Source organism: Thunnus albacares, chromosome 7 (assembly GCF_914725855.1).
Source record: "Thunnus albacares chromosome 7, fThuAlb1.1, whole genome shotgun sequence".
Taxonomy (NCBI): Eukaryota; Metazoa; Chordata; class Actinopteri; order Scombriformes; family Scombridae; genus Thunnus; species Thunnus albacares.
The window spans coordinates 4,718,211-4,732,425 of record NC_058112.1 but is presented as its reverse complement, the minus strand read 5'-3'; the positions used below and the strand labels follow the sequence as shown (position 1 = coordinate 4,732,425).

The 14,215-nt window shown below is 39.6% G+C and overlaps 1 protein-coding gene across 4 annotated transcripts in view; it reads right to left on the bottom strand.

The window, feature by feature from the left end:
• Positions 1–14,215, bottom strand: part of hydin (HYDIN axonemal central pair apparatus protein) — a 73,179-nt gene that overhangs the window by 52,822 nt on the left and 6,142 nt on the right. For all 4 annotated transcript variants that reach the window (XM_044356808.1, XM_044356809.1, XM_044356814.1 and 1 more), the window contains exons 4-10: positions 13,728–13,847; positions 13,270–13,404; positions 12,365–12,564; positions 11,890–12,014; positions 2,849–3,050; positions 2,533–2,719; positions 1,334–1,433 (exon numbers count right to left, since the gene is read on the bottom strand). In XM_044356808.1, the coding sequence (XP_044212743.1) occupies positions 1,334–1,433; positions 2,533–2,719; positions 2,849–3,050; positions 11,890–12,014; positions 12,365–12,564; positions 13,270–13,404; positions 13,728–13,847 (1,069 nt within the window). The remainder of the gene's footprint in view (positions 1–1,333; positions 1,434–2,532; positions 2,720–2,848; positions 3,051–11,889; positions 12,015–12,364; positions 12,565–13,269; positions 13,405–13,727; positions 13,848–14,215) is intronic.

Below are 14,215 nucleotides of genomic sequence, written 5' to 3'. Positions count from 1 at the left end.
TCTGCAACCTCACCACTAGATGCCGCTAAATCCTACACACTGCTCCTTTAAAACCAGTAAATTGATCTACCAGTGCACTGAGGACTTGTGAGTTAGTCCAGATACAAAGTGTATATACTTTCTAAACATGTTTCCTCAAAGCCTCTTTCTCCCTCTTTCTGTGAAGTTATTAAAGGGCAGGAGAGGTCTACTCTTCAGTTTTGCTTAGTAAACTGAATCTTTTTGCAAAGTGAGGAATCAGGGTACAGTAGTCTCCAGTCCGGCTGTCATTGACCTAGGCTGGTCAGGTTGTCTCCTGCCTCAAAAAACATGGAAATTAATGTAAATCTGGCCTCCGGTACAGAAGACATACATGAAGACCACATGCAAATTTGCCAACAACCTTTTACTACCACTGAGATGAGATGAATATATTGGGGCCTCATGACTTAAATATGAAAATGAGATCAAGTAACAATGTACCACCCAGTCCTCCAGTGATTAAAACATACAGGAAGATTTAGGGGGTATTTGTATAGAATCAGGTTAGTTTGATTATGAACAACATACACTTAAGAAGGGAACATAAAAGAAACATAGTTGAAAGGATTGGTTGTCCTCGGCAATAACCAAACAAACAGACACGGATGCTACCCGGACTTGTCTGTCTAACCTTTGTTTGAGCTGAGTCACAACCCACTGAGGGAAGCCAATTTTTTTTCCCAGGATGATGAAGTCGTGATCCACCCTGCTCTGCCTCTGACTGACTAGTACTAGTTGGTTGCGTTAGTTAGGTTTAGGCATGAGGAGTGAGACTGGTTAGGATTAAAGTAAGAATATCAGGGAACGGCAATCAGAAGCAGAGTATAGTGGATCATGACTTCGCCATCCTAGGAAAAAAAATCGCCTGAGGGAGGGAGGATCTTTTATGAGAAAGATAAAGCTATTGATTTAAAGGATGGGTGTGCTGCCTGCTTCAAGTTGTTAAAACAATCGATACTGAGGTGTTGAAGAGCAAACAAAAGCTAAGAGTTATCTTACTAACAGGGCTATACTTTGGGTTAAGTGTTGCTAAAGACTGCTGTAAACGTAAGCCTTAAAAGAGTGGCAACCTCACTTCTTTCTAACCCCACAACCCCAGATTTTTTTGTTTTCAAAATTATAGTTTTCAGGCTTTTCTGTAAATGCATGGTTGTTAATGTTGCAAGTGTAGTCAGCACCCAGTTAGTCTGACCCTTGCAAATCTTGTTAAACTAGACATTCTTTGGTTGCTAGGCATTAACGATACATGCAATACATGCATTTTTGTATGGTACACATGAATAAGACTTGTATTTTGTTGCTAGCCACTGACCTGTGACATCACAGTATATGGTTTGTTGGTATAGTTTGGCCTCCTCTGGCTTGAAGACAATGATGAAGTGTGCCGTGGTGTTGGGCCATATTTCACCCTCCTGAGCCATGTTAAGACAAGATAAAAAATAATTATTTTACTCAAAGGATATAAAGCAGACATGCACACTGTAAATGGAAATATTCTCACACAGGAAAAAATAGGTTTGATTAAGAATGAGAAAGGACGTTTTTGGATGGAGGTTTAACTGATATACATAACAAAATACAAATAAGTAACAGCAAATAAGTGTGTAATGAATATCTAAATATAGTCAAGACTGTTCTAGTCCATCTGTTATATTTGTTTACTTTTTTGTAAAAACTGTAAAACTATATTAATTTCAGTGCAGAAAACATCATGGAAGTTGATTGGTTCTTTAGTCAAGCTTAACTCTTCACACACCCACACACTAATATCCGTTTGTCCGTCTATGTGTGAATGGGTGGGTGGGTGTGCGCATGTGTAAAGTGCTGACCATTCCTCTCAAATGCCCTCTCAAAGTTTGTGTTGTGACTGTTGTGCCTGCAGACTGTTTACTCTCTGTCCCCTGCACTTTTCTCTCATCACAACACTCCTGCCCTCGCTCTGTTTTTCATCTGTCTCCTCTCTCCCTCTATCCAGGGAACATGGCTGAGTTGAGCAGAAGAGACGCTGGCAGAAAAGCGGGACGGCAATGTCAGAACAGGTCAGGCTACCTGAGGGCCCCTGGGCAGAAAAGGGCCCCAATCTGTGACCCTCCTGTCACTGAGGAGTCAGACTAGGTTTACGTGTGAACAACAGGAGACGAATCTTAACTCTTTGTGAAACATCTAATCTCAGATCTAATCTTTTCAACAGATTCCCATTTCTGTCCTGCAGCACTACAAGGCAGCACACAGTAGGTGGCATAGCATGTAGGGGGTCTTTCAAACATAAGAAGGACCCTGATTCAAATATTCAGATTGCTGAGTTGCTTTTGGACAAGCTACTGAATCCCAGCCAGCACAGAGAAAGCTTACCAAAGGTGTGTTTGTCTCTAATAAAAGCATTAGATCTTTCAGACTCATGATGAAACCAAAACCATGGGCAGGGGTGAGTAATGACAATGAATTGGTGAAGAGATATTGGCTAAGAGGAAGAGGTAAGAAACACACACACACACACACACACACACACACCGCTGGTTCCACAGTTAAGCAGTTGTCTGAGAGGGCAAGCAGGTGGTTCTTTGTAGCCTTGCTTCTGTGTTCCTGGAGGGCTCTGGACATCAGCGGGAGGCAATGGTTCACTGTGGGGTCAGACTCGCTCTGAAGGAGCAACTGCTCCTTCTCCTCCTCCTCTTTCTGCCGGAGTACTGAGCTATCCCTAGGGGGAGAGAGGTAGAATGTGAAAGGCAAAACAAAGAAGAAGAGAAAAGAGACATACAGAAGATACAGAGATACGGTTGAAAATCTTTAAAAAATCTGCCTGTGTTAAATCATTTTGTCTGCATACCTCAATAAGCACAGGTCCTCCTCTTGCTGGCTGGCCCATATCGTCCAATTGTACTGTAGAGGGATATCACTGCTGTTGGAGAGGGACACCTTGTGCACGTTGGCTAGGGAGATGTAAGTCTTCTTCAACAGGATAGAGTCAGGCTCAAGATTGATGCTCAGTTCCTCACAAGCCCCGTACAGGCTGATGTATACATCTTCACCTGCGCAGAAGACATGCAAAAACATCAGACACATGCAGAAGCACACACATAATCATCCATGCACAATTTTTTTCAACTTCTGATCATGAGTTATTGATTGGTCCCCAGAGTGAGAGGTCACACAACATGTAGGATGAGGACAACAAAGAATGATGAAGATGAGTAAACAGTTGAGTAAAATCTCTATCCAGTTCAAGTGCCAGCAAAAAAAGAAGTTTCTATTTCTAATTAGTTGAGGTTTATTTACCTATTGTTATTAACATACTCAGCACATTCGTTATGTCATCATGAAATGTGCTTTTACATAACTTGAACATTAAAAGCTGCGAGTGAAGGCGTGAATGAAAGCTTTTTTTGTCTAAATAAATATCAGTGCTTTCATTTTCACATAAGTGTTTTTTCAAAAAGCTACAGTTCAGGGAATCATTTCAATAAATAATGTCCCTCTGAAAGCTTAATTTGACTACAGACATGTAGGAGTAAGATACAGTAATGCCTCATGCTGAATTTTCTGCAATCCCACAAAAAAACAATACAACAAAAACATGACGTATGAATGGATGGATAAAATGTGGGAGACATATTATAACAATAAACAGTAGCCAGTAAAACATCAAAAATTCAAACAGAAAATGTAAATACTACTGTATAGCAAAGTAGTGATTAGTTGATGAATTGAAAGGTCAATCTATGAATGTAAAACTTTAGGCAATGAGCAGGAAGGTCGGGGGGTTATATGCAGAATGTACATACAGTATTTGATGACTTTGTTGATACTTTCCAAAGTGGGACCCATTAGCCCAGCTGCTGAGCAGCCACTGCTGCTCCTCAGGGAGTCTCAGGCCTAATGTGGGCAGGGAATAGAGGAGGAACTCATGGTAGAGTCAAGGACAGACTGTAGAGTCGAGCTTTGAAACACTGGATCTGGATCAAAAGGAGCCTCGCAGAGAGATTAAAATGGCTCTCAAAATATCCTGGAAAACTGGCATCCAAAACAACTTTCTTTATTATGCTGCCAAAGCCTTTTGGAGTTGCATAAATATGAACTACATCATGCTGAAATAAATATGAAAGCTTTAAATTATAATGTGGTAGACTACTATGCACAACATAATACATTAAAGCCAGTAAAGTACGGTTCCCTGGAGTAAAGTATCAGCACCCAAACCACAAGAGACAAAATCCGTAATGGTTAATGGGACATCTAATGAGTCTCTATGGTAGTAATAAGGTGCCACCATCACATTGTGTACTCTTTTAATAGGGAGAGAAAGAGCAACAATAACCAGCAACAAAAATAAGATGCAAAACTAGGTTTTGTATGAAGCCAACAAGAACAGGGCCTTAGGTAAATTTCCTGTTTGTTTACATTCAAATCAGAAGGACTAGAGATTTGGCTGTAGAGACACATGCTGTGAGTCAAGCTTATCCAAAGATTAATCATATTTATATACCTTATAAGGACACATTTCCAGCATAAGTCCAACTCAACACACACACACAAGGAACTATTTGCCAATTGGATACAATAGAAGGGAGTGTCTGAATTCCGAATATTGTGTTGTTTGATCTCTGAACTCTACAGGGTTTTACTCTTCATGTGTTTCTGTGGTAATAAGTTCTCTGGTATAACATTTCCCCGGTGTAATTCAAACACAGATACCTTGGTCAATAATATTACTACAAATGAAAACTGAGATTGAAGTGACATGGAGAATTTTGTCATTTGTGAGCAGTCCAGCTCAATGAGTCCTATGAGTATTTCATTTAATTGTGATTGTTCTACTTTTCAAAGCTTGTTTCTCACCAAAACAACCAAGAAGACTTGCCAAAATTACTTTTTACTTACAATTTCATTCACTTACATTTTGTTCAAACATACTGGTTTATTCAGCAAGTAAAACCGGAGGATTGATAGTCTCTCTGTGGGATGTTGAGGGAAATCTTGCTCTTGGCCCAGGATAGGAAAACTTGACTCAGGGGTTTGACAGTCCAAAAATGACGCTAGTGCACTTCCACTGAATAGAATCTAGCAAGGACACGGTGTCAAACAAACAATCAAAATGAGGTCCAGCACATCTGCAATACCAGCAGGTTCAGAACTGCAGTTCTGGACCTGTAGTTCCACTCCAACCAGCTGTCACAACAAGCAGCCAGTTTTGACCTTGAAATATGGAAATGTCGATGTACGCCAATTTTAGTGTTTTACTGCCACTTGCTGATCTGTTTCTATTTGCGTGTTGAGGTGACACACATGTAAAATCTTAAAAACATGCTCAAAAAGACAATAGCAGCTTTTTTATGAATTTGTTTGTGTTTGTTTGGGGAATGTCAGGTTGACTTCAGTAAAAGAAAAAGGTGCTATGTGGAGTTTTTGACCACTAGTTGCACTATGAAGTAATGTTTTTGTGGCTTCATGCACCACTGAGCATCTTTCATAGGAATGAACTGGGCCGTCTTTGACTCCGGTATCCACTTCTCTTGAATCACCCAGGCCATGCATGCACAAACATAGCAAAGCGCAAACAAACGCAGTGAAGAAGAAGATTGCTGGCAAGCAAACAATGATGTAAAGAATGCTCAATTTTAAATATTAAAAAGTCAGCTCTGAAAATGTTTTATGAGGAAGGAAATGCAATCAAAATGTTTGCTAGACCTCAAGGATATACACAGTGCATTTTAGTGAGAAACACAACATAACTTTTGTTTGTTTACAAGAAAATTCTGCAGAATACCTTTAATTTAATTTCATTGTGGTCAATACAGTATTCTTTAGGCCGATACAGATATTGATATTTGATATTATGCTGAAAACATAAGTCAATATTCAGTAAAATTTTTGATAAGTATCCATTAAATTTGGTTATGGGGGTATGAAGTATGTACTGAAGTGAGCAGTAGAAAGATAAGCTTGTGTGTGTTCTCTAGTGGACAAAGCATGTAATGATGACTGTTATCCATCTTATCAGCCAATGCATCTGTCCAAAATTTTGCTTAAAGAAAAAATTGGGGAACAACTGTAGCTGTAATACTTATTACCTGCAGGTTAAGCACTTTCCTTTCCTTTGCTATAAGTGGCACAGGTTGTATAGAACTGGTCTGACAATGACCCAACTCATCCCATCTCCTCCTCTGAGAAGAATCTACAGTTACTGATAGTGAATAATTTGTAAGTGGCTAACAACTCAGTTCTATTATTCTATATTAATAACCTAGGAATGTTTAAATGCTATCTGATTACCTTCACAAACACAAATCCACACATATAATCAACAACCCAGGATTGCCCCTCTCAATGATTGGTTCCCATGGTTACTAAAAAACAACACTTTGTACACATACCCAACACACAGCAGGGATGATGACAAAAACAATACACAGGGCAGAAATCCAACCAGTCCATTTGTAACCCGTAGACCTTGTTTGTGTCAGGCTATTAACCTGTTAATGTGCTAAAACTAGCATTATCCAAACTGGAGTGCTGCACATATACAATAACAAATGAGCTGGCACCATTATCAAAACCAACTGAACATGAGTGAGCATGTGGAAGCAGGGATTGAACATGACCTCCTTTGCTTACAAGGCACACCCTCTAATAACTTTATCACAATCCAAACGGCATCTGTTTCATCCACAGCATTTTCTTTACAAGTAAATAAAACTAATTTTGTCTGAAAAGGCTGTTGAATTTAACTGTAACCATGAATTATTTGCAAAACAACATGAGTTCCACTATATTTATCTATTTTCTTCAACCTTCACTTAATGAGGACAGTCCAGCTGAGATCAAGGATCTGCTTCTTGTAGGAGACTCAGCCAATAACATCAGACAAGCGAATCAATGAACACACTACGCATCATAAGAAACTACACGCCATCAAACAAAAAACTGAGAGGAAAGGGAATCAGACTAACAAGTGAAAGAGGGATGGGGGGGTGGGGGGTTGTGTGTGACTCAATGACAAATCAACCAAAGCACTGGCTGTTTCCAATAGATTTATCTTCCACAGCAATAAACGAATGGGTTGAATTTTCATAAGATGAGCCTTCCCATTAAGTCCTGCTCAATGCTGGGCATTTAATCCATCTCTGCCAGGGCTTTAACACGAGTGAGCACAAGTGATTAATTGGGACCTGAGATACCTCATTTCTGAATAACATGAAAGCCTCAGTAGCAGTAAAACTCTCCCAATGCGACTTATTTAGCTTTTAGATGTATCAACAAATTGACCCCAGTCCTGGTATAGGGAAAAAATAAACAAGACTGTGAGGAATGTAGATTGAGAAAATCTATACAATGACTATGCTTGCCCTATGGTGAAAACACATATTAGAATTCACAGAGTGTTCACGTTTACTTCCAACGGGCCAATTATCACTGAGATTTCCATCATATACCTAAAGGCAGAGAGAGAAAGATTACAGGAAAAAAAAAAAACTGGCACAGTTTCACAAGAGGGCCAGGTTTTTTTTGCTTTTACTCTGCTAGAAAGACAGACTACCAAACTGTGAAATATCATTGGATTGAGAGGAAGAGAGAAAAGAGAACATAGAAGACAGAGGATGAGTGATAGAAGGAAATGAGGGAGAGAGAAATAAAAATTGGGAGAATGCAGAGAGAAAAGCAATTATCTCCCAGCATCCGGATACTATGACAGCAGTTGACAGGCAGGGAGAGCTGCAGCTTATTACTAAGCTTTCATCATCACTGTCCACAACCCCCCCCTTCCGTAATTTCTCTATGTACACAGCGAGAGAAGTTCTCAACCCCCTCAGCTACCTTTGATTACAGTGCAAACAGCAGATCTGCAGTACGTGTGTTTGTGAGTGTGTGTACTCGAATTTGAGCGTGTGTGTTTGTTTATGTGCAGCTTTCTGTTTGTGTGTGTGTGCTGCTTTTCTAAAAGGCTGCTATACTGAAATCCCCTTGGTGCTATAGCCCTGTCAAAGCAGATGCCTCAGCACTCCCTAAGAGCTGTCTGTCTTTTCATTTAAATCAGCAGCAGTGACAGTGGAGAGGGGGGGAGTGCGATGAGGGAGTGTGTGTGTGTGTGTATGTGTGTGTGTGTGTGTGTGTGTGTGTGTGTGTGTGTGTGTGGGGTGGGGGTTACATGAGCAGCGCAGAGTCTCAACTCACTTTTAAGACAGAACAAGGATTGTCTAACACATCATGATGGAAAACAAGCGAGCTGAGCAAACTATTATTTTTCAAAGCTGCATCGGCTTTTAACTGACAACAGGAAATAAAGACACAGTATGTACCCGCCTTAAGTAGTAGTAGGGTGTACATGCAAATTGACACACATAACACACACACACACACGTCAGCCAGCTTATAGTGAAGTCTCCAATGACCCCTCAGCAAGAGTTGAGCCTTTTTTGCGGCAAGCTGACCTGAAACATACATGAGAGTGGGGGAGACAGGGAAAGGTGCTAAATTAAAAATGATAGTCTCTTGATGGGCTGTAAGTGGTGTTCTGGACCTGGGCTGGCCCTCCCATTATAAAAGCTTAATGCTGCTCAATGCCGCTACTGTTGCCACTCCTTCAGCAGACCTGCCTGTTTATGCAGCCACACAGCGCCCCTTCTCCTTTAAGGTCACGCACACAGGAAAAAAATAAGAAATATTTTTATAGAACACACAAACAGAAAATAGAATACAAAGACACAGATGCAGAGATATTTTTTTTTTTATAAAGCCTGAAGTTTTTTTTTTACTCGAAACAATCATCATTAAAGAGCTATACATAAATCTTTTTTTATCCCGTCTCTGCTCTGGGGAATTGCATGGCAATAATTAAATGATAAACTCCAAATGGATGAATAGAAATCCAAAGTCAAAACAGTTTAACTCTTATCCACCATTATCCAATCAGTTTTTCACAAGGTGACTTTGCTATGGTAGAGTTTCAGGACTGCTACTGATAACAGAATCATTGGCATGTCAGCATGCTACTGAATTTTCCCTTACACACATGCACGCATGCACACACACACATAGTACTTCATAGTAAAAATGATGTATGTGCATAGTGTGCATAGCTAATAAGAGTGAACTCAAGTCCTTTTTTTTGCATGGCACACAGCAATTCTACAGTATTTGTTCAACACTTCGGGATTTTTCTACTCAGATGACTTTTAGGTAATCATGTAGCTGGAATTGTTGAAATTAGCTTTAGAGGAGACTTTGATGTGGTCGGCTTGGGTCAAGAATAAGGCTGATTTGGTACTGATTGAAGCATCCCCTTGGTTAATCAAGAACCAGCCAGTCATGTTCACTATTGCTATTTTCAGCTACCAGTGTTAAATCACTTCCCACTTAAAGCTGGGATGAATTGGCAATTCATCACGGCTCATTTCCCATTATAACAAACTACAGTGTAAAATTGGGCTAATCCAGTTTGCCAATCTGAGCTGATGTCCTGACTAAATGAACTAAAACCTTCTTTTTATGTTTTTTTTTTTTTAACATAAAACGTTTGCCATTCATCAGAAACACAATTCTACTATACCATTCTCAAATGTCATGTTGGGTTTTTTTAAAAAAATCAATATTTTTCCAACAGACTGCCCCAGTTGAATCCTCTATTGCCATTTTGCTGAACAGGATAAAAGTACTGATGTTTTCCAGCAACTTTTTCCTTTTACCTCTAATTGATCCCCTCGTGTGTGTACAAGAAAAGTCAAAAGCTCGTTCTTTTTGCCTTTGATGTTAAGGAAACTGGCTAATTGTGAAGGGAACTGAGGCTTCCCTAAAACGTATGACCACTGGGTGCACAAGAGTGGTAGAGCACAGGAGTGGACGGGAGCAGAGGAATCACTCTAACGATACTGTTAACAAGATTATCACAAATGAGCAGATTTATCACAAAAGCACAAATTTGGGTAGCGTAGATATTATAGTCGGTCTGCATCCGAATAAACATTTATCAAGCAATGGTATCACATAAAATAAAATGCTCAATGAATAAACAAATAGAGGATGAATGATTCATTAGTTTACTGCACTGGGCTTCAGTGAGCTGGAACCAATCCCCACAACAGAACAAAACAACTAAATTGTGACAGTATAAACTAATAAACACAAGGCAGTTTTGTTAAGATATTTAAATAAATAAAATGGGCTGTACAGATCTCATTAAGAGAGACCTGTACAGCCCATTTTATTTATTTGTTTCAATGGTGCTGGTGCTGGTCACTCAATTCTGCACAATTCTACACCGTCTGCATTTTCACATCAAACATTGGACTCTTCCGGTGACGCTTTGCGGTATTACTCCTGTGCTATGCAGAGACAACCAGAGACACAGTGATAATGGTGGGTTTCTGTGTATGCTAAGCCCATTAAGATGTAATTTGAGAAGAAATCAGAGCTGCAGGGACAGGGAGGAGAGGAGAGGAGAGGAGGGGAGAAGAAGAGAAAAGAGGAGAGGAGAGATAACAGAGGAAGCTGCATTGAGCAGTAAATACAATACACCACATAGGCTGATACCTCACCATGCTCGCAGCTCTGTTCCCTAAGGATGTTAAGATTCTCCTCTCATTACCATTACTTATGTCACCTTTGATTTCATGGCCCCGAGCACACACAAACACACACAAACACATATTCACACAAGCTCCAAAGTACCTAGTTAGAATCTTCTCATCTGCAACATCCAAGGTTAAAGGATCATACTAGCACATGTGTACAGTCGTACACACAACATACTAAGTTTCAATCGAGCAGCAAAAAGAAGACAATTAGAAAGGAGACAATGAACAGTTAATTGGATAGCTTGGGGAATCTACAGATAGGTCTGTGGATGGAAAACACTGATAAGACACACTGAAACACACACGTGTAATAATATTGAAAATACAGAATGAAACAAACTGGCTTCTCATCTGTCTACCAGTCAATATCATCACACCCTGAGCTGGACTGAGGAAATTACAGTAACCATTGTTAAGCATGTGTGCTGTGTGTTTGTGTGTGTGTGTGTGTGTGTGTGTGTGTGTGTGTGTGTGTGTGTGGCAATGGTAGGGCCAGTTTAGCAGTCTTGTTCGGCTTCAGGGTCACCACTGCTGCAGAAAGAGAATCTTATTAAAGTGTTTACCTCAGTGATTACAGTAAACACATTCATCCTTTTAGTTCCACTCCATTTGACACTGCTGATTATGCAAACTCATTTTGCAGTTAGAAAATCTCTGCCTCCATCCACATGTGTCTGTTGTGTGTGTGTGTGTGTGTGTGTGCCAAGCCATAACAGATATAATGAGACAATGAGACAATGTTCTTTGTTGAGGTGACACTTTTTTTATAGCTTGTAGTGTCACTGTGTGGGTTCATGTCTGTGTGTGTTACAAAAGAAAAAAGTTTTTTTTTTTTATATATATATATATATATATATATATATATATATATATATATATATACATATATGAAGCTTAATAAAAATATATTTGTATGACACAGTGAGATAGACAGATTGAGAGACACATTCTGACAGATAAGAGAACATCTGAAAACTCCTCTATGGAGGCATTTAGAGTAGACTGGCTCAGAGAATATTATTTACAGAAAAATGCTAAACTGGAAAAATAACACAGCCAATGAGAAATATGCTGCAACAAGGTCATTCTCGCTTCTTCTTTTTTTTAATTATATGTCATTTTGCTTAATCTGGATATGCTGATTAGGACCGCTATGAATATTTCACTACAGCTCCTGAAATGATGCTACTGTGACAATAGTTTCATCAGAAGCTACGGTCATTAACATATTTTTGTGTCACTAGTGTGCATACAGTTTTGCAGTTTTTTTTTTGTCTTTAGAGACCTGACTTTCTCTCACCAGTGTGGTAGTGCAGCAGCAGGTCCTGCCTGTGGTCTCCTGTGGTCATGGGGTTGAAATCCACAGTCACCTGCATGCTCTCGCCAACATCAAGAGTCCCAGAAGAGGGCGTTACTGAAAAAGGCCTGGTGTAAAGTAGAAGAGACATTGAGGCATGGCATTTGATATCAGCAAAGGTGCAATGTTGAATGTTTAGAAATTGGCAAGAAGAAACCCAAATGTTCAATAAAACATTTAATTGTAATCAATAGTAATCACTGTAAATGTTAATCAAATGTTTCCCTTATCACAAATATTTTAGTTCCTGCTGTTGAGTTGTGATTATGGGTGCATGAATAAATGTGTAAATTAACTATTTATACATTGAAAGGTGTGAGTTTATAATTTAATGTAATTGAATATTTATTTAATATGATAAACGTAATCACTCAAACACAGCAGACATACTTTAAGCCCCTCCTGTACAGGCTCTCACCTCTGTGTGTGAAGTTTGAACATGGCTTTTCCATTCCCTATGTTGCGGACTAGCTGAGTCCTCTGTGTGGAGGCTTTCACTGGACAGACTGGTAAATAGAGCTCATCGCGAAAGTCAAGAATGGCCCGTGGCCCAGTGGCACGAATTGGGATCTCAAACCGCTCCCTCTCTGTCACACAAACCAGTCCGTGGTGGTAGTCCTGGGTGGACAAAGTGAGAAAAAAGGTGTCTCAAACAATCAAGCTCCAAATATATTTATGAGTTATTTGTTTGCTCTGCCTGTCACTAAGGTTACTTAACACATACAAATTCTAACTGATGTTAACAGTCAATTGGCGACTTTTTTTTACTTTTTTTTTTTTTGTTTGTTTTCTGAGTACATTGCTTAACAAAGTGGTCATAAACCTTTTACAGCTGAGTGCAATAAAAACACTGCATTGTTTTCATTGCACTCAGCTGTAAAAAAAAAAAAAAAAAAAAGCCATAACCTATGAGGGATTATGTTCCCTTTAATTTAATGTTGACCTTTGAGTCTCAGTTTTCATTTTGACCCACAGTATCAGTAAGAGAGACGACAAAAGGATGTGCTGATGTAACCTAATGCCTGACCTTTGACCCTTGACCACCTAAATCTGACCTAGCCATTGTCAGAGACTTGTGCACAATATATGAATGTAAAATAAGTGCATCCATTTTCATTTCTCATCTGTCATTGATAACACTGTTTACATTTTTCCTGTACTGTTTTCGACAGTAAGAGTGCTTACTTGTTGAATTATCTTTCTAATTTACCTACATCCTCTCCTCTCTCTCCCCAGCTTAATCTAATCATTAAATCTAAATTCTATATCAGCCTTTTAAGTTCAGGTTACAGTGATATTTCATTTGCTCTCTATTTCTAGTACCTTGTTCTCGTGTGGGGTGAAGAAGACAGTGAAACTGGCAGTCAGCCCTGGTGCAACTTTGTTCCCTGCATCCTCTGCACCAACCACACTGAAATATTCTGAGTCCTGCAGCTCCAGCTTCATGTGCCGTGAAACCTTGACAACAAAATATACATCACACTAATTTAAACGACAAACACAGAACCAAGTACACACCCAAGTAATGATTCATTCATTCTTACTTGTTCATGTCTTGTACAAATTACAGTGATTAATCTCTCCCAACTCCCCGTGACCTTTTCCAACCATACTGCATTCCTTATACTCAACTCACACTCACCCCCTCTGACTAAAACACACACATATTGTAAACTCTCCTTTCTCTGCTGCTATGGTCAAAGAGTGTTTCTGTCACAGCTGTTCTTGATAGAGAGCTCAGCATCCTTGTTGTCAGTGTAACTGCTTACTCTTTCACACACCTTGTCCTTGTTGAAGAGGCGAAGAGGTAACTTGTAGGTCTGTGCAGGAGTAAAGTTCTGGAAGACCAGCTCAGATGGGTAGGGCTGGAAAAGCGCCTGATCCACGTCCACCAAAGACAACTGACAACACACAAAAAACACTGTAAAATTACCATAACACAACACATATAGTCATTACCATGCCTGTCACTATGCCTTTAAGGATACACATCAAACACACTCTCACACACTCACACTCATGAGACTCCCCACAGTTCCCATATAGGGATACTCCGGGGTGCTATGAATTTCAAAAACAAATACCAAATTTTACCAACATTTGTTACTGATAAGAGAGCTAAGGAAAGCTAAGGCTGAGTTTTTTCATGACAGTAATTGGTGAGGCTAGAGGTAACACCAAAATGATATGGAATCAGTTAAAAAAGCTGATGGGACAAAATCACGAAGCAGGAAAGCCAACAGAACTTAACCTGGATGGAAACCTCACA